This window comes from Leopardus geoffroyi, chromosome A2 (genome assembly GCF_018350155.1).
Source record: "Leopardus geoffroyi isolate Oge1 chromosome A2, O.geoffroyi_Oge1_pat1.0, whole genome shotgun sequence".
Lineage (NCBI taxonomy): Eukaryota > Metazoa > Chordata > Mammalia > Carnivora > Felidae > Leopardus > Leopardus geoffroyi.
The window spans coordinates 74,416,947-74,444,796 of record NC_059331.1 but is presented as its reverse complement, the minus strand read 5'-3'; the positions used below and the strand labels follow the sequence as shown (position 1 = coordinate 74,444,796).

General features: G+C 35.0%; 1 protein-coding gene across 4 annotated transcripts in view; it reads left to right on the top strand.

Annotated features, from left to right (window-relative positions):
- The window catches only part of CDK13 (cyclin dependent kinase 13), a 129,975-nt gene that overhangs the window by 97,596 nt on the left and 4,529 nt on the right, over window positions 1-27,850 (top strand). For 2 of the 4 annotated variants that reach the window (XM_045494355.1, XM_045494353.1), the window contains exons 8-13: window positions 9,843-9,944; window positions 10,040-10,117; window positions 19,064-19,180; window positions 19,732-19,863; window positions 24,089-24,136; window positions 25,880-26,085. In XM_045494355.1, the coding sequence (XP_045350311.1) occupies window positions 9,843-9,944; window positions 10,040-10,117; window positions 19,064-19,180; window positions 19,732-19,863; window positions 24,089-24,136; window positions 25,880-26,085 (683 nt within the window). The remainder of the gene's footprint in view (window positions 1-9,842; window positions 9,945-10,039; window positions 10,118-19,063; window positions 19,181-19,731; window positions 19,864-24,088; window positions 24,137-25,879; window positions 26,086-27,850) is intronic. The other 2 variants (XM_045494356.1, XM_045494354.1) reach the window with 1 other exon arrangement.

The window sequence follows — 27,850 nt, the reverse complement described above, 5'->3', positions numbered from 1 at the left end:
CTGTCTCAAAAATAAATAAATGTTAAAAAAAAAATTTAAAAAAAAAAACAAAAAAAAACAGGTCCTAGATTTCTTTTGTGGGTTTGGTAGGTGTTTCTGCAGTAGATTCTGAAGGGAGACATGGCATTTGTGCATATGATAAATTTTGTTAGCAGAAGGCTCTCCATGTTTTTCTCAAAAATATAAGTTATAGTCTAAAAGAAGTACAGGCATACTATATATGTTGAAAGAATGAAGCATTTTAGAGCAGTTTAGGTATTTCCTTTTATGTAATTCTCTTTTTTTATTTCTTATAAGAGTCTTTAACAAAGTTAGCAACTCTGGTTTGTAAATTTTAATTATGTAGAACCTCCAAATACTTCAGGGGTCTAGGATCTTGCTCTGAACATTTGCTTTTTTGCCTTTTTATTTATTTAGACCAGATAGGAGGCTGAGCTGCCTACCAGCCTCGGGACACACCCTTAAGGCATTGCTTTTTTTTTTTTTTTTTAATTTTTTTTTTTTTTTTTACGTTTATTCATTTTTGAGAGACAGAAAGAGACAGAGCATGAGCGGGGAAGGGGCAGAGAGAGGGAGACACAGAATCTGAAACAGGCTCCAGGCTCTGAGCTGTCAGCACAGAGCCCAGCGCAGGGCTCGAACTCACAAACCCTAAGTCAGGCACTCAACTGACTGAGCCACCCAGGCATCCCAGACATTGCTTTTGTTTGTTGGGAAAAAAGGTAGGCAAGTCTGTAACTGTTTCCCACCACCTCCCCTGATCCACCCCAGTCTTTTGAATTCCTGGGATTATCTAAAGGCAGAGTGTTGAAATCTATCATCCAACAGATAGTCTTTGAGCTCTCTTGATACCTCCATTGAATATAAAGAAAAATTCAGTGAAAATTCACAATGGTACTTTGTTTTATAAAAGGTATATATCAATCTGAATAATTTATTCACTTACAAATAAAAGAATTTCCCCAATATTGAGATATTCGTGTTTTAAAATTGAACTTTTTGGGGCACCTGGGTGGCTCAGTCAGTTAAGCTTCGGACTTTGGCTCAGGTCATGATCTTGCAGCCTGTGATTTTGAGCCCCTCATCGGGCTCTGTGTTAACAGCTCGGAGCCTGGAGCCTGCTTTGGATTCTGTGTCTTCCTCTGTCTCTGACCTTCCCCTGCTCGTGGTCTCTCTCTCAAAAACAAATAAACATTAAAAAAATATTTTTAGGGGCACCTGGGTGGCTCAGTCGGTTAAGCATCCAGCTTCAGCTCAGGTCATGATCTCATGGTTTGTGGGTTTGAGCCCCAAGTCAGGCTTCTTGCTGACAGCTCAGAGCCTGGAACCTGCTTCAGATTCTGTATCTTCCCCCCCTCCCCACCCCCCCTGCCGCCTTTGCCCCTCCCCCGCTGGCACTCTCTCTCAAAAAAGTAAAAAAGATTTTTTTTTTTTAATTAAAAAATATATAATTGAGCTTTCTGGGTCAAATTTTACAGTTGAATGATTTTTCTCGGTCTCCCTAGTTCTTATTTTTTTCTGACAGAAACTAAGAATTTGGAAATATTAGAAAAAGCTGTCAACTAGTATACATGAAATATTTTTGCCATATATTTAGAAGTGTATTTTGGGACTCCTGGGTGACTCAATCAGTTGAGCATCTGACTTTGGCTCAGGTCATGATCTCACAGTTTGAGTTCGAGCCCCCTGTTGAGCTCTCCGTTGTCAGTACAGAGCCCACATCAGATCCTCTGCCCCTCCCTGCTCATGCTCGCTTGCGGGCTCTCTCTCTTTCTCTCTCTCTCTCACACACACAATAAACATTAAAAAAAATAAAAAAAAAAAAGAAGTGGATTTCATCCAGTTTTGCATTTAATCATCTTTGATAATATACTAAATATTTTCACTTCTGGATTTGATAAAAGTTAAAAAATTAAACTAGTCTAATTTTAACTGCTTAAAGATGACTGTGTTGTAAATGTTGTCTAGAACTTAATACATAGTATATAAAATCTTTTATTTAAATATTGCTTTCAATAAAAATGACTTTAATTTGTGTAATTTCTCTACATAATTCAACATACTTTTATTTTTAAAATTATATTTAAATATACTTCTAAACATAAAAAGATAAAATATAAACTATTTACAGATTTATATTAATTTAAACATATTCTTGAGACTGTAGATATCTAGTTGCACTTGAGGCGATGAGACCATAGGTTTCATATGCTTAAAAATCCTTGAAACCATTATCATTTTCACAAATTTCTCCCACCCAACTAATTCATATAGGTCAACTAAACTTGCAAGGCCATATCCATTAAAGTGTCTGTCCTGTGCTCAGCATTGTTCTGGGCTTTGTGTATGGGGTTCATAATAAAGAATGGTCCCTGGGGTCTTTTGTCTTCCTGGGAAGATAGAAAACATAAAATACAATACAGTGGTAAATATGATATAAAAAATAAGAATGTGAAAATCTGCTGATAATAGAGATTCGAGTTTATGAAGTTTGGTCTTTCACTATGTCTTGAAGGAGGTACAGGATTGAATGAGAAAAATGGGGAATTTCGAATTTAAGAGGAGTTAAGGCATAAACAGGTGAATTTTTTTTATTGATGTATAATTGACATACAACTTTATATTCGTTTCAGAATGTAATGATTTGACAGTTGTATGCACTGTGAAATGACAGTAGATCTAGTTATCATTTGTCACCATAAAAAGTTACAAAAGAAAAATTTTCATTCTTGTGATGAGAACTTTTCAAGATCCACTCTCCTGGCAACCTTCAAATATGCACTGCAATACCATTGACTTCGAGTCACCATGCCGCACAGCACATCCCCATGACCTGTTCATTTCACAACAGGAGGTCTGTACCTCCTGACCCTCTTCATCCAAATCACCCCACCTCCTCCCTGGCAACCACCATTCTGTTCTTCATGTCCATGAGTTTTTTTATTGTTTGTTTTTTAGATTTCATATATAAATGAGATCACATGGTATTTGTCTTTTTCTGTCTGCTTATTTCACTTAGCACAATACCTTCATGGTCCATGCATGTTGTCACAAATGGCAAGATTTCATTCTCTTGCCTGCATAGTATGACTTATGACTGCATAGTATTCCATTATATAGAGAGTAGTCCCCACGTCTGGGTTTTGTGTTCCACAGTTTCAGATTCCTGCAGTCAAACCCAGTTCAGAAACAGATGATCCTTCTGATGTATCATCAGAAGGTCAGTAGTAGCCTAATGCTACATCACAGTGTCAGCATCACTCACCTCACTTTGTCTCATCACATAGGCATTTTGTTATCTCTCATCATCACAAGAAGGATGAGTACAGTACAGTAAGATACTTTGAGAGAGAGACCATATTCACAAGTTTCATTACTATATATTATAATTGTTCTACTTTATTATTATTATTATTGCTAATCTCTTATTGTGCATGATTTATAAATTAAGCTTTATTATAGTTCTGTGTGGATTAGCAAAAAGCAGTATATATATAGTTCAGTACTACTTAAGGTTTCAGGCATCCACTGGGGGGTTTTGGATTGTATCCCTTATGAATAAGGGGGGGACTACTTTGTGTACCACATCTTCTTTATCCATTCATCCATTGTTGGACGCTTAGGTTGATCCATATCATGACTACTGTAAATAATGCTGCAGTGAACATGGAGGTGCAGATTATTATTTCCATTAGTGTTTACTTTTTTTTTTTTTTGGATAAATACACAGAGTGGGATTGCTGGGTCATATGGTATTCTGTTTTTAGTTTTTTGAGGAACCTCCATACTGTTTTCCATAGTGGCTGTACCAATTTACATTCCCACCAACAGTGCACAAGGGTCCCCTGTTCTCCACATCCTTGGCAACATTTGTTATTTCTTATCTTTCTGATAATAGCCATTCTAACAGGTGTGAATTGATCTCTCATTTTGGTTTTGCATTTCCCTCATGATAAGTGAGGCTGAACATCTTATATGCCTGTTGGCCATGTGTGTGTCATCTTTGGGAAAATGTCTCTTTGGATCCTATGCCCTTTTTTTTTTTTTTCTTATGCCCATTTTTAAATCCGTTTTTTTTTGGGGGGGGGTTGTTTTGCTATTTGATTGTATGAGTTCTTTATGTGTTTTGGATATTAACCCCTTATGAGATATATGATTTGCAAATATTTTCTCACACTCAGGAGGTTGCCTTTTCATTTTGTTGATGGTTTTCTTTGCTGTGCAGAAGCTCTTTAATATGATGTAGTCCCAACTTGGGACTTTAACCTTTTTTGCCTTTTCTTTTGGAGTCAGATCAAAAAAAAAAAAACCCAAAAACCAACACTAAGACTTGATGTCAAGTGTTTTCTTCTAGGAGTTTTCTGGTTTCAGGTGTTAACATTCAAGTCTTTAATCCATTTTGAGTTAATTTTTGTGTATGACAAGATAGTGGTCCAGTTTTATTGTTTTGCATGTGGTGGTTCAGTTTTCTCAGTACCATTGATACTCAAGAGATTGTCTTTTCTCTAGTTATATTCTTGTCTGCTTTGTCATAAGTTAATTGACCATATATGTGTGGATTTATATCTGGGTTCTCTATTCAGATCCATTGACCTATGTGTCAGTTTTTATGCCACTACTATACTGTTTAGATTACTATAGCTTAGTAAATTAGTTTGAAATTGGGAGAGTGTGATGCCTTCACCTTTCTTCTCAAGATTACTTTGGCTATTTGGAGTCTTTTTTGGTTCCACTCAAATTTTGGGATAGTTTGTACTATTTTTGTGAAAAATCCCATTGGGACTTTGATAGAACTTGCATTGAGTCTATAGATTGCTCTGAGTAGTATAGACATTTTAAACAATATTAATTTTTCCAGCCCATGAGCATGGACAATATGTCTTTACATTTATTTGTGCCTTTGGTTTCTTTCATCAGTGTCTTTATAGTTTTCAGTGAACAGGTCTTAAACTCCTTAGTAAATTTATTTCTAGGTGTTTTATTCTTTTTGATGCAATTGTAAGTGGGATTGCTTTCTTAATTTCTCTTTCTCATAGTTTATTGTTAGTGTATAGAAATGCAACAGATTTTTGTGTGGTTGATTTTATATCCTGCAGTTTTACAGAATTTGTTTTATAGTATTTTGTGGAGTCTTTAGGGTTTTCTACATATAAAATGTCATCCACAAATAGTGACACTTTTATTTCTTCCTTTTCAATTTCAGTGCTTTTTGTTTTTTTTTATTGCCTAATTGTTCTGGCTAGAGCAATTTGACATATTCAATGAAGGTGGATAGAATGGGCATCTTTGTCATTTTTACATCTGTGTTCACCAGGGATACTGGCCTATAATTTTCTTTTTTTTTTTTTTCCTTTTCTTTTCTTTTCTTTTCTCTTCTTTTTTTTTTTTTTTTAATGTCTTTGTCTGGTTTTGTTATCGGGGTAATCCTGACCTAATAAAATGAGTTTGGAAGGGTTCTCTCTTAATCAATTTTTTGTCAGAGTTTTGGAAGGATAGGTATTAAATCTTCTCTGTTTGGTAGAATTCATAAGTGAAGCCATCTGGTCCTGGACTTTTGTTTGTTGGGAGGTTTTTGATTACTGATTCAGTCTCATTAGTAGTTGGTCTGTTCACATTTTTTCTTCATGATTCGGTCTTGGAGGCCTGTGTGTTTCTAGGGATTTTTGTTTGAGCCTTTTCTCTTTTTTTCTTGTTGAAGCTAGTTAAAGGTTTGTCAGTTCTGTTTAGTTTTCAGAGAACCAGTACATGGTGTCATTGATCTTTTCTGTTGTCTGATTAGTCTCTATTTCATTTATTTCTGCTCTGATCTTTGTTATTTCCTTCCTACTACTAACTTTGGGTTTTGTTCTTTTTCTAGTTTCTTTACATGTAAAGTTAGATTGTTTATTTGAGATTTTTCTTATTGTTTGGAGGTAGGCCTCTGTTGCTTTGAACTTCCCTTTTAGAACTGATTTTGCTGCATCCCGTAGATTTTGGTAAGTTGTATTTCCATTTTCATTTGTTTTGAGGTATTTTCTTACTTCTCCCTTCTAATTCTTCATTGACCCATTGGTGGTTTAGTATCATATTGTTTAATCTCCACATACTTATGATTTTTTTCCATTTTTTCTTTTTTCATGTAAGTGATTTTTAGTTGCATACCATTGTGATTGAAAAAGATGCTTAATGTGATTTCAGTCTTCTCAAATTTATTGAGACTTACTTTGTGGCCTCACATGATTTATCCTAGTTGTTTATCTTTTTCTTATGTTTATTTAGTTTTGTGAGAGAGGGAGAGAGAGAGAGAGAGAGAGCGCGAGCATGGGGGTGGCAGAGAGAGAGGAGACACAGGCTCTGAGCTGTCAGCACTGAGCTTGACATAGGGCTCCAACTCACAATTCTCAAGATCATGACCTGAGCCAAAGTAAGATGCCTAACCAGCTGAACCACCCAGGTGCCCCTAATTGGTTGTTTAAAGCTGATGTTGCCTTACTGATTTTTTTTGTCTGGATGATCTGTCCATTGATGTAAGTGGGGTATTAAGTCCCCTGCTATTATTGTATTGCTGTCCATTTTTCCCATTAGGTCTGTTAATATTTACATATTTAGGTGCTCCTATCTTGGGTGCATAAGCATTTAGAAATGTTATATCCTCTTGTTGGATTGACCCCTTTATTATTATGTAAAGTTCTTCTTTGTCTCTTACTACATTCTTGGTTTTAAAATCTATTTTGTCTGATAAAAGTAAAGCTACCTCTGCTTTCTTTTGGTTTCCATTTGTGTGAAATATATTTTTCCATTTCTTTAGGCTGTGTATGTTCTTACATCTGAAGCAAATCTCTTGTAGCAGATCGATGGTTTTTTTTTATTCCAGCCACATTGTCTTTTGGTTGGAGAATTTAGTCCATTTACCTTAAAGTACTTATTGATATTTACTTATTGCCATTTTGTTCCTTGTTTTCTGGCTGTTTTGTAGTTCCTATCGTCTCTTGTTGTCTTCCTTTGTGGTTTGATGGTTTTCTTTAGTGTTATGCTTAGATTCCTTTCTTGCTATTTTTGTGTATCTCTTGTAGATGTTTACTTTGTGGTTACCATGATGCTTCCCCCCTCCCATTTTATGTTTTTGATGTCACATTTTACATCTTTTTCTTTTGTGTGTCCCTTAACTGATTATTGTAGTTACAATTATTTTTACTTATGTCTTTTAACCTGTATGGTAGCTTTATGTGATTAATCCATTACCTTTACTATATATTTATCTTTACCAGTGAGACTTACATGTTTTCTTATTCAATTAGTGTACTTCCTTTGCTGCTTAAAGAATTCCCTTTAAAAGTTCTTTTAAAGCCAATTTAGCAATGATGAATTTCTCTAGCTTTTGCTTGTCTGGAAAACTCTCTCTGCTTTAATTCTGAATGATAACCTTGCTGGGTAGAGTATTTTTGGTTGGAAGTTTCTTTCCTTTCAGCTCTTTGTCTATATTGTGCCTCTCCCTTCTGGCTTGCAAAGTTTCTGCTGAAAGATCTGCTTAAAGTCTTAAGGGGGCTGGGGTGGGGGTTCCTTGTATGTTAAAGTTGTTTTCCTCTTGCTTCTTTTTGGATTCTCTTTTACTTTTGACATTTTAATTATACTATGTCTTGCTGTGGATTCTTTGGAGTTCAATTTTTTTATGGGACCTTTTGGGCTTCCTAGATCTGGACATCTGTTTGCCCACATTAGGGATGTTTGCAGCCATTATTTCTCCAAATAAGTTTAATGTCCCTTTGTTTTCTCTCTTCTCTTTCCGGTACCCCTATAAGGTGGATGTTATTCTGCTTGATGTCGTTCCATAGGTTCCTTAAGCTTTCTTCACTTTAATTTTTTTCTTTTTTCCACTCTGTTTGAGTTTCACTGCTATGTCTTCTAGATCACTACTCTTGTCTCCTGCTTAATCTAGTCTGCTGTTGAATCCCTCTAGTTTAGTTTCTGTTTTTCAGATCAGTTACTGTCTTCAGCTTTGTGACTTCCCTTTGATACTTTCTTATATTTTCAATCTATTTGTTTAACTTCATGCTGTGTTTGTTGACTTTTCTCCCAAGATTGGTGAACATGTTTATGATCATGACTTTCACTCTGTTAGATAAATTACTTATTTCTGTTTCATTAAATTTTTTCTTCTCAGGTTTTATCTTGTTCTTTTGTTTGGAACATATTTTTCTGTTTCCTTATTTTGCTTGACTCTGTGTGTTGTTTCTATGTTTAGGGAAAACAGCTACCTCTTCTAGTCCTAAGGAGTGGCATTGTGTGGGAGATGAACTTTGTCTTTCAACCTTTCCCTAGCTCTTCTGTTTCTCAGACCTTTGTGTTTGTCTAAGCAGCCTGATTTATATTTGCTAGGAACCAGTTATTGAGGGTATTCCAAAACCAGTCAGTGTTCTGAAGGGAGGGATCTCAGTCAACACTTAAGTTCAGGTTGATTGGAAGCCAGACCCTCAGGCGGCAGCTTTTAACGTATGCAAATATATATAGTTGTATGGTACCACGATTGTAAATCCTCTGCCTACAGACCAGGTGATCTGGAGATATCCCTGGGCTACAATTGGAAAAGTCAAAATATATAAGCTCTTTTCTGGGAGGTACCAGTGAGCTGTAATGAGGCCAATGGAGAGTGCAAAGATGGTGTCCCCTGCCGGGACATTCCCCGAGAGCACCTGTGTAGCCTTTAGATGTGTGGCAAACCTGAAGTCTGTCCCTTAGGCTGAAGCTCTAGGACAGATAAATGGGCCTTTTTCACAGAAAGCTTGGGGGTGTGTTTCAGTCTGTGTGGTGCCCTGGTTATGGTGGCCCGCCAAGAACCTTTCCTCTGATTATTACATTCTCACGGGACTAAGGAACGCAGTCACCCCTGGCCACTAGAGCCATGTGATCAGGGAGCATCTCTTGTGTAGACTGTGTGTGACCAACAGGTTTAATGCAACTGCGGGAGAGTGCAGGGCTGGGGTGCGCCTGCTGGCTTTAGTGGGGCCATGGGAGAGTGCAACAGTGGCACAGGGCAGTGCCTTTGTCTCTGGAGAGAGTCCCAGCAGGCCCCTACCCCTCTGGTGGATGGTTTAAGATTAGCAAATTAATATCCTTCACATATAATCTAGTTGCTTTTTAAACAGCTACTTTGTGCTGGTCCCTGGCTTGAGGGAGCCTGTTTGCAAGCCTTTTAAGGAAGTATCTCAATTCCCTACAGGCTGTTTGGTCCCCTGGATGTAAGCCCCACTGGCAAATAAAGAGGTAGCAGTATGTGTATATTTTCTCTGTTAGAAGGTGACAAAGGAATCGTCTGATACGGTATCATACCTATTGCTTGTGGCGCTTTGCAGAGTAGACCTCAGCTACTACAGTACATTCACGTACTTTGTGTTTGCATACTAAAGTGGGTTGAAATATTGTCAAAGATATGTCCAGGTGAAAATGTTTGTTAGGTGATTCCAATTTGTACCGTATCTTGCCACACATTAGTGATTTGCCGGCTTTGGTTAAAATCATTCAACTTCCTTTAAGTCAGTTAATTCCTTTTAAAGTTATGGAAAGGAAAAACCAAACTGAACAGTTGAGTTGAAATATAAAGACCTTTTTTGGACCAAATGACAGTTAAAATCAGCCAACTACTTTTCATTTTTATGTATTAAGGGAATTTTCGGTTAATCACGTTGCTCTCAGATGCATTTTATGATCATAGTCAGATGTAATAGCATGTCTGAATTTCGTAGGCAGATGGAATTGGTTTTGGTTTGGATTGTTATGCTTTGATTAGCCAAAATAATATTTCCTAAGAGAATCTCTCTTATTCTAACAGATACTAACTCTAAAGAGTGATTTTTGTTTTTTTTTAGTCGGCCATATACTAACAAGGTCATCACTTTATGGTACCGTCCACCTGAACTGCTCTTGGGAGAAGAAAGATACACACCAGCCATTGATGTATGGAGCTGTGGGTAAGATAGTTTTACTGATGGTTTAATTTACTTGAAACTTTTGGTAGTGAAGTAAATTCGTATAATTTAGTAATGATGGGTATTTTTCTCATTAGATGTATCCTCGGTGAACTCTTCACTAAAAAACCTATATTTCAAGCAAATCAGGAACTTGCACAACTAGAATTAATAAGGTAAGTTCATGACTGTAATATTTGTTGGGGGTGTATTTAAAGTCTTTCAAGTTTGTGTTTTCAGGAGAACAACATGGTTTTCCTGAAGGCTAATGATTGCTGAGTGGAGGAAAAACTAGAATGTGGGTACTTTGATCCTTGTTCTAGTAAAATTAAGGATCTTAAAGTCCCTAGATCTTTTTTGCAATTAAATGAAAGGGCTAGAGGCCCAAAAAATAAGACTGGGAAGAAAGAGTAAGTAAATATGAGGAAGGAGACAATACATGATAGGTAACATTTTTTTAGTATGGCAGGGTGGAAGAATTCATGTTTTGGAGTATTATAAGACAATATCTGTTTTATATATACATATGCATATGCATATACATTTATATGTATCTATATATGAATGTCTACAAACCAAATGTATACATATGCACGTACCCACTAACATAAGTCATCATTATTTGGAGCCTGTTGTAGAGCCTACGTCATCAAGGGCATACATGTTAATCACATTTCTCTTTAATATTTTAAAATATTTTTTTTAAAGAGCCTTGGCTTTCATATATAATAATGTTAATTTACAACTTCTAAGATTTGTGTGTTTCTCAAAATATGGATGAGAACTTTTAGGAAAGGTACTGGTATGAGGTACCAGTATACTATGATACCAGCTACCAGTATACTATGATATATACCAGATACCAGTATACTATGAACCTTCCTTTCAACAGACTTAATTGGATTAATTGATGCTCCCCAGTCCCCCTGTAAGTAACACTAGTTTGATAACATGGCAAACTGAATGTTTGCAGCTAATAGGCTACTACTTTCTAGTAAGACTATGTATTTATCCTACCAGTTGAAGTATGAGGACTAAGAGATAGTTGTTTACTGACTTTTTGTATACCAACTTTTTTGTGTGTGTTTTATTTAATTAATTAAATTAATTAAATATAGACAGATGCAGTGCTTTGCAAAGACTTAACAAAGTTGGGGTGGGCAAGTTAGAAAGATAAGTCATAAAAATTTGGAAGAATTTAGTACTCAAATTGCTTTAAATCCTTGATATGATGTGTTATGGGTGTGGTTTATTCAAGAAAGCGAATACAGAGTCCCATTCAACGCATCCTCTGTTCAAAGGGAAAGCCTTGCTCTGTGTCAGAAAATTGGAGAATAAATGTACATTTTTTATTTTTCAGTTATAATAAAATGTTTAAATTATGTATCTGTGTTTCTTCATTTGTTTTAAATCATTCCCTGTTACCCATTTTTTCTATTAACAAGGCATTGGTCCTGATTTTATTGGATACTAAGGCTCCTATTAATGATAAGTTAGCATTTATTTACTTTATACATGATGCAAGCATTGTTCTAAGAATTTCACCTGAATTAACCTCAGTTAAGCTTCATAACAACCTTCTTTCTTCTTTTTATAGTTAAGAAAATGGAACCTTAGAAAGTGAAGAATTTGTCCAGGGTCATAGAACTAGCAAATGGCAAATTTGAGATTTGAATTTAGTTTTACCATAGTAACTAAACTTCTAACTCATTCTCTCCACCATGTAGGAAATAAAACTGCTTGGAGATTTTTGGTTAGTATGACATAAGCATCGATAATTGATCAAACATCCTGAAAAATTTCTCCAGAATATTAATCCAAAACTTCTAAAGAAAAGATTAGTCAGTAGTATCTAGTTTTTCATTAAAAATCAACTTGCAGAGTCAAGTAGGAGTCATCTCAAGAATATAAGAATGTTTCAGTTTTAGGAAATCTATTACTATAATTCATCATTTTAATAGAAGTAAAATAATATGTTTATCTTAATAGACATTGAATAGGCATTTACTAGAAATATAAACCAAGTGTAAAGGTATAATTCTTTAATGTGATGAAAAGATGTATTACAGACTAATATCCAGAATATTTAGTGTTGAAATACTAGAAGATATAAGACAAGAATTATAAAAAGTGTTTTCTAGTATCATTACTTTAAGAGTGTTTTTAGAAGTACTAACCAGTTAACTAGTAGTGTTATAAAAGTGAACCAATAAGAGGTATAAATAGTGGAAAGATAAGGCAGTATTGTTATAATTTGTATATGATAACATTGCATACATGCAACATGCAAGGGAATTACCTGAAAGACCTTAAACTAAAAAGTTTGGTAAAATGATGAGTGTTGAGAAACCCTGTGTGTGTGTACATATGTGTGTATATACGTATATACATATGTGTGTGTGTGTGTGTACACACAATATACACGTATATAAATATATATGTATATACATACAATACCCTAATACGTTAATACATTTATGCCAAAAGCAGTAGCTTCTTAAAAATATGTACCAATAATAACCAGTTAGAAACGTACCTGAGGGAAAAGATCCCTTTAACAAAAGCACCATCATATATACTCCATGCTTAGTGAAAACTATAATATCTCACTTAACATTGTAAAGCAGATTTGAATAACTATTGGGAGAAATGTATCTTGTTTTTGGTTGGAAGCCTTAACTTTTTTAAAGATGGCAGTTCAACCTGTGTCAATCAGTATAGTCCTAATGAGAATTTCAAAAGACATTATCCCTCCAGATAAACGTTAAAATAAACAGAAAAATTCTTAAAAAGAAGGAAAATCTGGCATATCATATGTTAAAACAAAATTATAGCAACTAAAACCATTTGCACTGGCACAAGATACATAGATGAATTGGTGGAATTATATGGCAAGTCCAGAAATAAAGCAAGTTTATATGGACTTTCAAATATAGTATAGAGACAACATTTCAAGGCCAGGGGGATTAACTGAACAAGTATCTATTGGTTGCTTGTTGTGTGCCAGTTACTTGGCACTGAGGGTACAGTGAAGGGTGCGGGTTGTATCCTCAGTGCCTAGTGACTGGCACACAATTTTTTTACTTTCTAACTGGGAGAGACAAGACAAAACAAATTAATAAAATGGATCAGGTGGTGATAAGGGATAGAAAATGACAGGAGGTAGTGTCATATATAGAGTCAGGGAAGGTTTCTCCCATAAAGTATCATTTGAGCAGGGATCTGAAAGAAGTGAGGGGACAGCAAAATAAAGATCCTGATGCATGAGTGTACTTGTTATGAACATGTTAAGTCCATTAGTGAACTCAGCCCATCCACTTGGTCACATACTGTACAGAGATTAAAAAGGAAATGGTAGATCTGGAGATGTTGACATAGAAAAGCAACATCATTACATGATGTTTTACAGAACCATTTTGCAGAAGGCTATGTTTGGTTTGGTCCCATTTAGGTAAGACTGACACATCAAAAGAGTCTAGAGTTACTGTCTGAGCATGGATTTGTGAGAGGGGGCTATTTTACATTCCAGTTTATATATTTCAGAATGTTTTTGTTTTTGTTGGTATGATACCAAATATTTATAATATAAAAAGATGGTGGAATTGTGATTCTATGGCATTATTTTTAAAACATGAAGAAAAAGACGTTTCTGACAAAAGAAACAGTTGTCTCCCTGACTCCCTGATATGAAGGAGGCATCAGAGTACTATTGATTGAAAGGGTGGGCTGTGGAATCCTCCAGACCTGGGTTCTAATGCCAGCTCAGCTACTTCCTGCTCTTGTGACTTAGGGTAAGTTCCATAACCCTCTAAGTTTGTTTCTTCACAAGTAAAACAGGATTAATCATATGCTTAGGGTTGTAAGAATTAAGTGTTAAGTTTCCTACTTCTCCCTCTAACTTTGTTTGCAGTTATGTTTGAATATATCCCCAGTCTAAAGCCCCAGGAATGATGGGTTCTAGTCTGCATAAAAATCCGTGTGAACTAATCAAAGGTGGGAATACTAGTCAGAATCTGTGTTTAAAAGCTTCACACTACAGTGGTTAAGTTCTGTCTACTTAGCCTTGTTCCAGAAACTATTTTAGGCAAAGTACAAAAGTTTTGTGATAAGAAATAGCTTGGGTTTAAAATCAACGGCAAAAGGAAGTGAAAACAGGTGATGCCAAAATGGGATGAATTGAGAGCAAAAACTGTTAACACAAGAGTCACTGTTTTAACTCCACGAAGAACTTTTATATCACACAGTGTACATTACATTGCTTATGAAATAAAAAACACTTATAATCATGGAAAAAGTGAGAAGTAGATTGGAATGAAAAGAATTCTGCTTCTATCCACCTATGGTCACACAGGTGAAATTTTTAACACCTTAAAAGCTTAGCCATTGATTGTTCTAAAATATAGCTCAAGAAGGGAAGCTCCCATATTTTTAAAAATGAAACATGTATATTTTCATAAATCAATAGCATAAACATTCTTTAGACTTGTGCTTCATTTTGCTCTTAAGAATTTCTCTACACCCTGAAAAATTATGTAAGATCCCAGGAGCTTTGTTTATGCTAGTTGTATCTATTGCTATTTATCATACAAGAAATTAAAACTGAAAAATTAAAAATATTCACTTTAAATCAATATATTAATACGGTTTAATTGTAAAAGTCTTTGTTTTCCAAACTAAAATAAATGTTGGTGAAAATGAGTAGCATTGTTTTACATTTTTATATATCATTTAATATCTGGCTTAATAAAGTAGTAACATCTGGATTCTCCTCTTTGTGATATGTTGTTTTCAGTAGTCTTTTAGATAATCGTGTGTATTCTCCTTTGAAACTATACTAAATAAGTGGTTATTTTTTTATAGGTTAGTTGTAAAGTGCAGTGTGAAAACATGAAGGAATATATTGTATTCTAATGTATTAAAATCCATTAGTCTGTCTTGCACTCTGGATCTGTGTTGATTTTGTAACATTGGTAATTTGGAAAATATCAGATCACTGAATTTAGCAGATCTTCTAAATGGAACATTTCATTATATAATATTGGTTATCACCACTAATCTCATCAGAAAAGCCTATAGGTATTTATTGTGAAGCTTTCAAGTCTATGGTGTAGATAAAACCTTTCTGGTATTCTAATTTTCTCCTAAAATCTTGGATTTTATAATTGAAAATAAATACCACACTTGTCTTCCTTGAAGTAACAAGCTGACTTTGTTCACATGTGAGAAAATGTCTGGCAGATACCCAAGTCTGAATGACCGTGGTGTGTTACTTATTCATATAGGGAAAAATGATGGGCCGTGAAAAAACTGCTACTTCAGCAGTTACATAACACAAGTGTGTCTCAAGATAACCATCAGAATTTCTTGAGCAACAAAAGTGCTTTATCTTCTGTTTTCTCACTGAGAATATAAATAAGATGTATACTCAAGTGTTAGGGTTTAATAACATTAACAGTTTTTAGTGCTTCAACAAGTATGACCTTAAGTGAAATGGCTGTTCTGTATCATCCCTGCCCTGGGAGATTGTATAGTAGTAAAGAGTATTTACTGTTGATAGTTTTATACCATCAGTGGATAATCAACACGTTGAAAAAAGGCAAATAATGTTTCAGTAACATCTTTCACCTGCCGGACTGCTTAAGGGTCCAGGGGATTATTATCCAAGGGTCTTTGGACCCCCTTTTTGAGAACTGCTACTGTATACCAATCTCACATACGAATATTGATGCAAAACATCCAAACGAACAAGAAGAATACAGCATTACACTAAAATAATAGTACTTTTGTCAGGGCCAGGTGTATTCCTCATTTAAATGTAAGGATGAGTATTAGGAAAGCTCTTAATATAATATACAACATTAGTAACCCAGGGAGGAAAATGCAGATGATGGTTATAATAGTTTCTAAAAATGAAACTAACAAACTAAAAATGAAACTAACAAAAGAGTGCAAAACATTATAGTTAGGCAAACTGCCTTTTAAACATTTAAAAGCCACAAAATAAAACCCATAGTAAAAAGGAATACGTTAATTTTTAACAGGATATATGTGAGTGTGTGTGTGTGTGTGTATGAATATCTTTATTATAGGTTTTCCTCAAACCAAAAGTCATCATCCTTCCCAGTTGTAAACAATTAGAGTACTCCCATTTAAAGTCAGAAACTAAACTACCTAGTATCATATGGCATCATTATCATTGTAACATTGTTTTGAAATTGCCACATACCATATCATAAAGAGGTATGCATGTTTGAAAAAATAGAGGAGAATTCTCATTATAGGTGAGAAGACTATAAACCTGGAAAGCCTCAAAGAAACAACTATTAAAACTATGTTAGGACCCATAGGATCTCAGATGGCTATTTAAAATTTTGTGTCATATGTCAAACGTTTTCTATGATAGGACTTTCCTAATAGGAATAAGAATACATTCAAACAAGTAAAAAATAAAGATGATAAAAAGCAATATATAAGATCTAATTAAAGAAAGATACATATAAACTGAAGGAAATATAAATGTTGTGTATTTCTGGGATAGAAATTAAACCTTCTGAAGATAGCAATTCTTTCTAAATCTATAAATTCAGAGCAGCAGTGGAATCTGAACAGATTCTCTTACTTTTGGAGTGTGACAGTATTGATTCTACAATCTGTAAGAAAATTCTGAGGAGAGTAATTAGAGGTGTGGGTGGATAGAAGGCTTTGTCCTGTTGGCCTTACAAAAAATAAAAAGCTACCGTATGGTATTGATACCAGAGTAGGTGAGTCAGAATAAAGTCCCAAAATAGATCTCAGGTATTTGGGGATTTAGCATATGATGCATCTCAAGACCTCTTCGGTAAGTGATCTTGAGAGAGCTGGTTGGCCATCGGGTACAGATCTTAACCAATATGCAGTTATCATCAATTGCTGTCATGTCTGCTTCCTCAGTTTCTAGTAACTTTCCCTGCCTCAGATGATCTAATGACCTGCTACTAGTTCGATAACTTCACTATTCAACTATCTTCTCACAACACATAGAGTAAAATAGTTGAAACTCTTTAGCTAAGGGGTAATGAAACTTACTTTCATTTTATTTCTATTGAATGGGCCAGATGCCAGCTCATTTAATTTCACAGCTCTGAAGTAAAACTAATCTGCCTTTTACAAAAGAAGAAACAGATTTTTAAGCAATGCAGTTTGACCAATTGTCACAGGCAGGTTTCAGTTCTAAAGTTTGTTTTCAGAGTTTGCCTTCATTCTAGTTAGGCGAACTGCCTGTTAAAACTTACTGCGTGGCTCCTATCTGTGCTCCCAGCAACCCTCCCTGAGCCCTAAATTCCACCTGTTTCCTTAGTCTTCCTCTGATATGTCTGTACTGGACTACTTCTGTGCCTCTGCCTATGCACTTCTCTTTGCCAGTAACATTTTTGTTAGTTCCTTTCCACCTGTCTATTATTTACTTATCCTTGGAGCTGTAGCCAAAATTCTGTACCTCTTCCATAACTTGAGTACATTTTCTTGTATTTCTGCAGTTGAAAGCATCCTTCACTTTTGAAAATTTCAGTATACTTTGTATTTCTGTAATAACGTACATCACTCTGCCTGGGATTATTTATATTTATATTGTTATTGAGAGACGTTTACAAAAGTTAAAAGACACAGTTCCCAAACTGTAGTTTAGTAAGAAAAAACAGATACGTAAACTAAAATACAAAACAGTGAAATAGTGTCAAAAGAAGCAAGTAGAAAGCAGAGTGACTGTTCTCGGTAGCTATGGGGACACAGAAGACCTCATTGAATACATTATTTTTGATCTGAATCTGGAGAAATGAAAAGGATTCTGCTAGTTAGAATCTAGCAAGGGGAAATATCACAAATGCGGAAGAGTGATTGATCTGTGGGGAGGGATGAATTGGGAAATGAGACTGGGAAGGCAGTTTGAAACCAGATCATAGAACCATACTCCTGAGTTTGACCTTGTTTTCTGAGACAGCCACTGTATTTTTGAGGAAGTTGTAAGGAAAAAGAGACTGGCAGCGTACAAATACCTTAATACCTTTTTAAAAGCTTAGGTTTACAAAAATCCTGAACTATGTTGAAACAAAAATGTACTTTTCAGTGGCATAGCTTAAAAGACCTGCGATTTCTTCCATAAAGAAGAAATCTTTATTTCTTGTGTGTTTCTGAGACAGCGTTCTACAGCTCAGCTAAAGAATCGCTGGCAACTTTAGCCATGGCTTGTTTATACACATTGGTGCATGCATTTATATTTATTATGTACAGAAGAGTTTTACTTTTAGTCAGTGATGCCTGGACATTTCCTCTTTACATATGAAGACCAGCTGAGGATTTTATGTACAATGCACATTTATTTTTGAGATTCAGTGTACTGAGGGTAAGCATATTTAATGATTTTTCATCTATATATTATCAAATCAGTGTTTAAATATTTAGCAGCTGGGGTTATCCATGTTATAGCCTTCCTTCTACAAATTACCATAACAAGGACTTACTAGTTAGTCAAAAATAGGGTTTCCAAAATACAGATAAGCAGAGATTAAAGCAGTTAAAATTTCTAAATACCTTGAAATCAGTGACACTACTTAAGTTGAAGAACTTTTATGTCTCAAGAATGTTACTTTGAAGGGTCCTCCTGTTGACTGAATTCAGCAGCAGACATAGTACAGTTCCCTTCCTGGATGTAGGAAGTTTGTTTCCAGTGTTCTCACAGACTTCATCATAGTCATGAGAAGGTGATGACAGGTACCTATAGAACAAGAGAAAGAAATACTAAGTTCTTGCTCCTTAATTTATTGGCATAAATTTTTTAGCTTGCTTCACAATATAGTCAGCATATTTGAAGTGTTATCTGTGTTTTCAGACTTGATTGTACAAATATAAAGGTTTTCTTTTCAGGAATGTTTGGAGTGTTAGAAGTAGCTACTGAAAATAAGTTGATATCTTAAAACAAGTAATTAAGTTGGGATGACTAAAATATTGAGTAAAACTTCTCATACATTGCATGAAGATTCTCTGTAACCTTTATTGAATAATGAGTTGAGGTTTTATGTGGCAGTCGTATGTATGATTTTTTTTCTGTGTAATTTATATTGATGTACTTACTTTTGTGTGTTGTTTAGCCGTATATGTGGGAGTCCATGTCCTGCAGTGTGGCCTGATGTAATCAAACTACCATATTTCAACACCATGAAACCAAAGAAGCAATATCGTCGAAAGTTAAGAGAAGAATTTGTTTTGTAAGAAGGGGATGCTTAAATGTCCATATTGCATTGATTTTTTTTTCTTTGTAGTTATTGTGAATTCTAAATGTCACTGTCCTCTATTGACCCAACGTAGACCGATCACAATTCTCTTATGTCCTTTAATTTTGACTTTCCCTTTGCTACATGCAAATTACCATTTCACTATCATTATGGTTTCAGTGATTTGGGGTTGTGTGTTTGATTTGGAGTTTACATGATGGAACTTTAACATCATTTAAAATTTTAATGAAGCAACTTACATGTTATTTGAGTTCAGGTTTTTATTTTGTTATAGGAAACTATACTATTCAGTTCTTCATTGTTAAAATTGCATATTTCCGATTGAGTAATAAAATAATGCTATTGTTTGCCAAATTTCAAATTATTTAGAATGATAGTTAAAAAGTATGTAAAAATATGTCTCAAAGGAAATTTTGGAATTTATTGGAATAAAGTAGTACAAACATGTTATAAAATGTTATTTTAAAGAAGCATTAAACTTATGTCAAAGACCATGTATGACTTTTGTAATCCTCTCATGCCAGTATTCCTGCAGCCGCATTAGACTTATTTGATTACATGCTCGCCTTGGATCCTAGTAAGCGCTGCACTGCAGAACAGGCTCTTCAGTGCGAATTCCTTCGGGACGTGGAGCCCTCAAAGATGCCTCCACCAGAGTAAGTGGCTCTTTATTAATAATTAGATCCCATCTGGACAGTTTTAGTAGCATCTGTATAAAATGATCAGAAGCTATTGCATGATTATTTAAGTCAAAAAGAATAAGTCAAAAGAAATAGAATACTAGTAATACACATAATTTGCACATCTAGAATTTAGAACCTTGCTTAATGTTCTGCTAACCATAGGAATAGCAAGAGCAGCTTTTCCTCTTTCTAATTTTATTAATAGATTTCAACTCTAGGAAAATATTCCTGCTGCTAATATTATTCTAGTACTACTTCTGCCAGCCCCAGTGTTGCTATAGCTAAAAATTTGGGTGCTATGCTAAGCATTTTTCATGTATTACATTAATCTTTATAATCCTATCAGGTGGGTATTATTATTGTCCTCTTTATATAGAGGAGGAAGCAGGCTCAAAGAGGTTAAGAAACTTGCCCAAGAATACAAATCTAGTAAAGGGTGGAGCCAGCCAGTTCAGTAACAAAGAGAAGTTCTGAAATATTCCTGGCATACTGTATAATAGAAAATCCTTATCATTGGATAAAAGAGCATTAGTAACAAAAGTCTGTATAGAAGGAGTTTATTGGATGAAGCAGAGAAAATGTATAGAGTTTGGGAGTCAGAATAGCTGGGTTCTTGAACCTTCCTTCCCTTGTGGCTCCTGTAATTTCTCTAGGATTGCTTTGGGGAAAAAGGGAGGGGACAGAGCAGTCCACTTGGTTCTCTTTTTTGATAGGACCTAGAACTTTTGTAGGGATTTTTATAGTAATTTAAAAACTGAACGATGAGTGTCACAAAAGCAGGCCTATCCCTATAATAAAATGTTTCCATGTAATAAAATGAGTATATTGTGAATGAACAAATATGGGCTTTGGAGTTCAAATCCTGGCTCTTCCACTTATCACTTAGATTGGACTTACTTTATTTCTGAGACCTTCACGTTCAACTTCATTAGGTTTTTATTGAATTATATGAATAGACATTGTGGGATGATTTGACAGGCAGAAAGGATCTATCACTTAACATGTTGAAGGACCTGAATCATTCGCTGTTTAATTAATTGTTTCATGGTGGGGTTTTTGTTGTTGTTGTTGTTGTTCTTTGCTTGTGGGTATATATCAGCAGGCTTGAGACTTTGGCACCAGTACCCCTTCAAAGTATATCTTTTATAACTTCTGATTTGGAAAAATTTCACCTCTGCAGAAAAATATGAAGAACAGTACAATAAGCACTTATGTGTCATTCACCTAGATTCAATAATTATTAACATTTGCTTTACACTATATATAAGGTTTTTGTCCTGAAATATCTGAATATTGTATTGTGGAAGTGACACAATACTTAAAAATGATTTGTCATGTAGCTATAAGAACTGGGACTTTGTTACTACAGTGCCATTATAAAGCATAAGAAATTTAACATTGCAGTATGTAGTAGGCAATCCATATTTAAATTTCTCCAGTTGTCCCAGTAATTTCCTTTATAGTTTTTGTTTTGTTTTTTGTGTTTTTTTGATGAAGAATTCAGTCAAAGCTCACTCATTGGATTTGGTTGTAATTCTTTTCAGTCTTTAATTGCTCTTTGGGGGAGGGCTTTTATGACATTGGCATTTTTGAAGAGTTCAAGCTAGCTATTTTGTAAAACATTCTACATTTTGGCTGTAATTGCTTTCTTGTGATCAAAATTAGAATAACTTTTTTTTTTTTTTTGTCAAGAATAGTACTTAGGTAGTGATGTGTGCTTCCTGCTCTATCCTATCAGGAGGAATGTAAGGTCACTCTTCTCCCATTATTGGTAATACTAAGTTGATCTCCTGGTTCAAGTGGCCCACATGAAAGAATCCTGGTAAAAATTATATTGAGCATATTTTTAATTAACATCTAAACTTGTTTTAATCAAGGGTGGAGATAGTTGCAAAAGATGTAAATTTCAGTGTATGGTAAGTGTTGACACTTTTAAATGGAGCAGTTATCTCACTTCTTGTAAATGTACCCACTGGGATCAAAATATCTTAGCATTTTGATATTCATCAAGATTCATTTAGAAAATACAGAATACTCTTCAACAATTGGACAGTGTCCCTTTTTTTAATCTGGAACTTATATTAATTTCACAGGTTTTTAATGTAACATATTTATGCTTGAAAGTATTTTATTGATTACCATATTGAACTTCTTTAAAACAAATATATGTATATAAATGGAAATTTAATCTTAAAATTTTTCTGATTTTAAGCTTTTTTCTCCTTGATCAGATGGTCATTGTGAATATTGCTAGTACATATTTCAGTTTAAAAAAGGAAAGAAAATTGTTGACTCACTATGTTGTAGCCCTGAAACTAATATAATATTATATGGTAAATTATATGGTAACTATATTCCAATTAAAAACATTTTTTTAAGGAAAGAAAAAATTAATAAATTTGTTTGTAAATGCAACCTAATGAAATAGGTAGAACTGTGATTTTTTTTTATATCTACCAATTAATATTACTCATTCTAGAATGAGAGAGTTCCACATTAATTGTAATTTTATTCTTTTCTTTTTATAAGTACCCTTGTAAGTAAGCCTTTGCGAACAAATGGTCTTTTGTCATAGTTTTATCACTGAGTTCTTTGCACTCCTTCCATATTATGTCCAAAAATCACAGAGTGATCTGTCATCAGAAATTATGATAATGACCTTTCAGATGTCGATTTAAGGTTCTGTTTTAATTTTCTTGACAGTAAAGAATTGGAAAGCCTATGGCTTGAAAAGATTTTTAAGAGTCATTCATTATTTATTTTTTCAAATTTTGAGAAAATAAACTAAAGAAGCTTTATTAGTATCTAATTAAATGATTTCTTATACTTCGTACTTTTTCTTTTATTAACACTTATTTCATCCAGTAAGTATACTTGGAAAAGTTTAGGGTGTCAACATGTAACGTCAGTACAACTTCGCCAATCTATATGTTACATCTTTTTTCTTATTACATTTTTAAAATGCATGGTTTTGTGAAAACCTTGGAACTGTAGATACATCCCATTTAATTAATGGAAAACATCTGTCATATAACCTAATTGGAACCTGTCCATATTGTCAAACACATCACCTAAATGTACTTAATTTTTACCAGAACACACCTGACTGCATTTCTCCATTAAAAATAAGCATATTAAAAAAAAAAAAAGGCATATTAATACACATTTTGGTGAACAGGCTGTAATCCAGTAATAAATTACAGGATGCATCACTAAAGCATTCAGGTTGAAAGTATAATGATATTGTGATTAATTTTAGGAATAATCAAATGAGAATAGGATATTAAAACAAAAAAACAAAACAACTGCATTAATTATATTAGATGTGGTGTCGAAACTTTACTGGCATATTTAATGGAAAGAAAAAAACATATTACTAAAAAGTGAAAGAGTGACAGCTAGCCTATAATTTTATTTTTTCTCAACAGCAAGTGAAAAGCACTGAACAATTTATAAGATAAAATATGATCAACTGTAATTGGAATAAGCATTTCATGATGTGAGTGATTTGATAAAAGTAGTTTTAAACTATCTTACGGAGTGATGATAAATGGGTATCAAGCGTGAATACAGTGCCTACTATGTGAGGGGCACTGTCCAGCGCTTACATATGTTAACATATATCATTACCTCTACCCCATAAAGTAGATTATATTGTTAATCTCATTTTTAAAGATAAGGAAACTGAGGCACAGAGGTCAAGTTACTTGCCTAATGAGAGCCAATAAGTAAGTGGCTGAGCCGGTATTTGAACCTTCAGAAAAAGCACATAAAAATGTGGTCATCCTGGAAAACATTGCCGGTATATCCAGAGTCTGCATCACTAACCTATACATTACAGCTATTGGTTGGGTAATGTTGGTCTTTCCTAGAGATGAGCGTGGAGATCATCCATAAAGAATCTCTCAGCTTTAAATTGTGGGAGGGAGCCCAGAAGCCCTTTCCCGTGGATTTCTTTGCTTTCCCGTTATGGGGCTCTCCTGCAAGAGCATCAGGGTGGAAGAAGTGAAGTCACTCCTGTTGCCCCACTCTGAGTACCGCAGTATATCTGAATTCGGAATATCCCAGCAGGGGCTAAGGCCACACATCTTAAAATACATAAACACACACACAGAAAGGAAGGTCTTTGGCGGGTTTATGATGCCTTAAAGCTTCCCAATATCAATATTTCAAATTGTACCTTTGTTTGTTACTCCAGGAGGTTTTTACACGCTGAGGCAATGCACCATAGTAAGATGGCTGAGAGGTATGCCTTTGTTTTGTTTTTGGACCTCAGGTGCATAGACTTGGTTTAATCATAATCCTTGTGTCACTCATCATTGGTCCATGCATGGCTCTCTTTTTTTTCTTTTAGTTACTTAATTAGTTATTTTAAATGATGTTAATAAGCAGCCATGAACCTACCAAATAAAAGCTAGAACCTTGGAAATAACCTACGTTAGTCATATCATACCCTCTCCCCACCCCCTGCCCCACGACCTATCCCCTTGCCTTCCTCCACCTGAGGTAACCATCATCCCTGTTTTCTTTTGTATATACTTTTGTTGCCATCTATATGTACTCATAAAAAGTTATATTTTAAAATTTTTAGTTGTTTTTAATTTTATAAAAGGGTGTCATGCTGTTTGTAATCTTTTGGGAATGACTTTTTTTTACTTGATATTATATTGCTAAGATTCGACCATATTGTTGCATATGCCTTTATTTTGTAACATGAGATGAGAGTAATTGTGAAAGAGGAGGTGTGAAAGAACTTGCTGTGCAGGCCATTCTCCAAAGTCAATTGTAGGAAAGGACACGAAGCTATGTTAGTTGTTTTAAAACCATTTCAGGTGCATCCCCTTCAAAAGCATCCTTAGAGGTGAATACACCCAGGTTGAAGACTTGTAGCTGTATCAACCAGGTTGGGGCTGCTTAAGAGAATTTGTAGATATTCTGGGCAAGTTTATTAACCTTTCCAAGCCTCAATTTTCTCATCTTTAAAATAGATATAATAGTAACTTCCCATTGGAATTTTTATTAGGATAAGAAGAAAACATTTATAAATCAACCACTTACATCTTTCTTTAGGCAAAAGTTACTCTGTAGTGTTGTCAGTTTTAAGAAATTACATTAATGAAGGTAGAACTGTTCCAGAATTGTGGGTAATTTTGATAGCTGCTAGGTATTCAGAACTCTTTATTGATGAGTAATTAGCCTGGACTACCTATTTTTGAACCTTCTCTGTAGCATAGTTTCATTTTAGAGCATTTGATTATGGAAGTAAATAAGAGGGTATTAAAAAAGTAAAAAGCTTTTACTAGAAAGCCTTTCACAAATGTTATCTCCTAGCCTTTACTACTCTTTAATCCTGTTTCCATTTCCTGCGAATGGCATATTTTTTGCCTTTTTTTCCATGTCCTGTTCAGTGTATGGTGTGCTGTGATAAGAACTGGCTTTAAAAGACTGCACCAAGGATAATAGTAACAAAGTTTTATGAACATGTGTTCTTCATTCATAGTTTTAAAAATTTTTTTTAATGTTTTATTTTTTATAGAGAGAGAGACAGAGCGTGAGCGGGGGAGGGGCAGATAGAGAGGGAGACACACAATCCGAAGCAGGCTTCAGGCTCCAAGCTGTCAGCACAGAGCCCGACACGGGGCTCAAACCCACGAACTGCGAGATTATGACCTGAGCCAAAGTCGGATGCATAACCAACTGAGCCACCCAGGCGCCCCCTTCATTCATAGTTTTAATAAATGATTATTTGTCAATTATTCAGAAGCCACAGAAAAACAGTCCATTTGTAAAAGTGAATCCCTGACAGAGGTGGGGCCTCAAGGATGATTTTTGTTGAGGGGCTCACACAGCATGTGTATGGAGTCTTCAAGATCAACTGGCAGGGGTGTGGGGTGGCAGCTTTGGTGCTGTGTAGGAAACATTAGCAGGTTTTGGTTGTCGTTAAGAAATAACACTGACAAACAATTTGATACCTTTTTTTTTTTTCCAGTCTTCCTTTATGGCAAGATTGTCATGAGCTGTGGAGTAAAAAGCGAAGAAGACAGAAGCAGATGGGCATGACCGATGATGTTTCAACAATTAAAGCCCCCAGAAAGGACTTGTCTCTTGGCTTAGATGACAGCAGGACCAGCACACCGCAGGGCGTGCTGCCGTCTTCACAGCTGAAACCTCAGGGCAACTCGAACGTAGCGCCTGGTCAGTAATGCTTCCCGGGTTGGTTTTCTTCCCTCGTTTTGTGGCTAGCTGTGATTATGTTGCTATCGTGTTAAAGCATTTGTGGCTAAAACATTAAGATTTACTCACCAAACTTGACATTTCCCTGTTAATTGCTTGTGCCAGTATAGACATTTCACTGCTACTGGCATCACAATATGAAACAATCTTAAGGTAAGAGGCACTTCAGAAGAGCATCAAATTACATATGATTAGTGAATGGTCAGATTTCTCTATTTCCTTTTTCCCCCTAGGGCAAGAATCCATAGAAAGATACAGGAAGACAGCCAAAATTCATAATAGAAGTTCTTTCATTCTGTTTATAATGTCCTCAGATCACTCTTACTACATGGCCTGTTATATTATAGAATCTCAAAAATTGGAATCTCATATTGTTCGAAAAATGACTTGAAGTATGATAAAGAAGGCTATCTGGGGGAAACTTATTAAATTTCTTCCTCTGGATCAGTCTGTCATAAGAGTAATCTTCTTCATGAGAATTAGGCCTCTTGAGTGTTGTCAGAAATGTTTTTAAACTCATTCTGTCATTTAGTTTTAAAGATCAGTTAGTTGATTAAAACAGATCTGATCAGATTGAACTTTGGTGGTTGGATATAAATATAGAGTAGATTAGCTGAGAAAGATTTACCATTAATGCTTTCCCATGTAATCTGCAAGCTTATACTTGACCTTGGTCAGACTGCATTAAAGTACTGGTACATTACTTTACAAACCAAAAGCAATTGTTATTTGTTGCTCAGAGTTTCATTTTATCTTTTGTTTTCCTTTTTTTGAAACTGTCACTGTTAAGAAGAATCCTGGTTTTGTGAAATAGGAATGAATCATCTCTGCTTCATTTTCTTCATCATCAACTGTCTTATTTTAAAAGAAAATGCCCTTTTTGTTAGAGGAGACACCATAGTTACAGAATACTTGCAAGCTCACACAGAGCCTGCCTCTGCTGATGTAGAAATAAAATGGAAAATGAGGGGAAACTGGCTCTTAGGATGCAGCAAACAGACATGGCTCTTTGTTTCTTAATGCCTGCGAGTCACAGGAAGAACTTGCAAAAGTTTGTTTTGAGTTAACCTACAAATAACATTAAAAAGTAATAAAAAGGCTCTTAAAGTATATATAAAGAGAGAAAATAAAAGGAGAGCGTTACTCATCAGTTTTTTATTTTCTTGGAGTTTCTCTTCTGTTGGTTCATCATTCTTATAATAGAAATTGCTTATCAGGGTAGTGTCGCTGAACTTCTGTGGTATCATACACATTCGAGCCTCGTTATGTGTGGCTCAGAGAAGCTTGCACGAGAACCTGTGTAAACCGTCACGAGCCTCAACTGAAAATTGAAAAACGCCATCTGTTTTGTTGGTGATGAGTTAATACCATCTTGCATGAGCATTATAAGCATGCTTCTGTAGGAGTTCCTAAGTTACCCTAAGGGACTTACCTTAAAAAAAAAAAGGTAATTTGAATAAAATACATTTTATTAAGGAGTCTATAACATCTCAGTTTGAATTTACAGCAAAATCAGGTTAGGTCCTCAGATAATAAGCATGATTTTAGATGAGCTTATTTAAGATGATTTTAGTGAGTAGTTAAGAGCTCAGACTCCGGAATCAGAATACCTGGGTTCTGATCTCAACTTGGCCGCTTACAGAGTTTGTAACCTTGGGCAAATTATTTAGTGCCCCTGGATGTCAGTTTCTTCTTCAGTTTAAAAACAAACAAACTGGGAGTAATA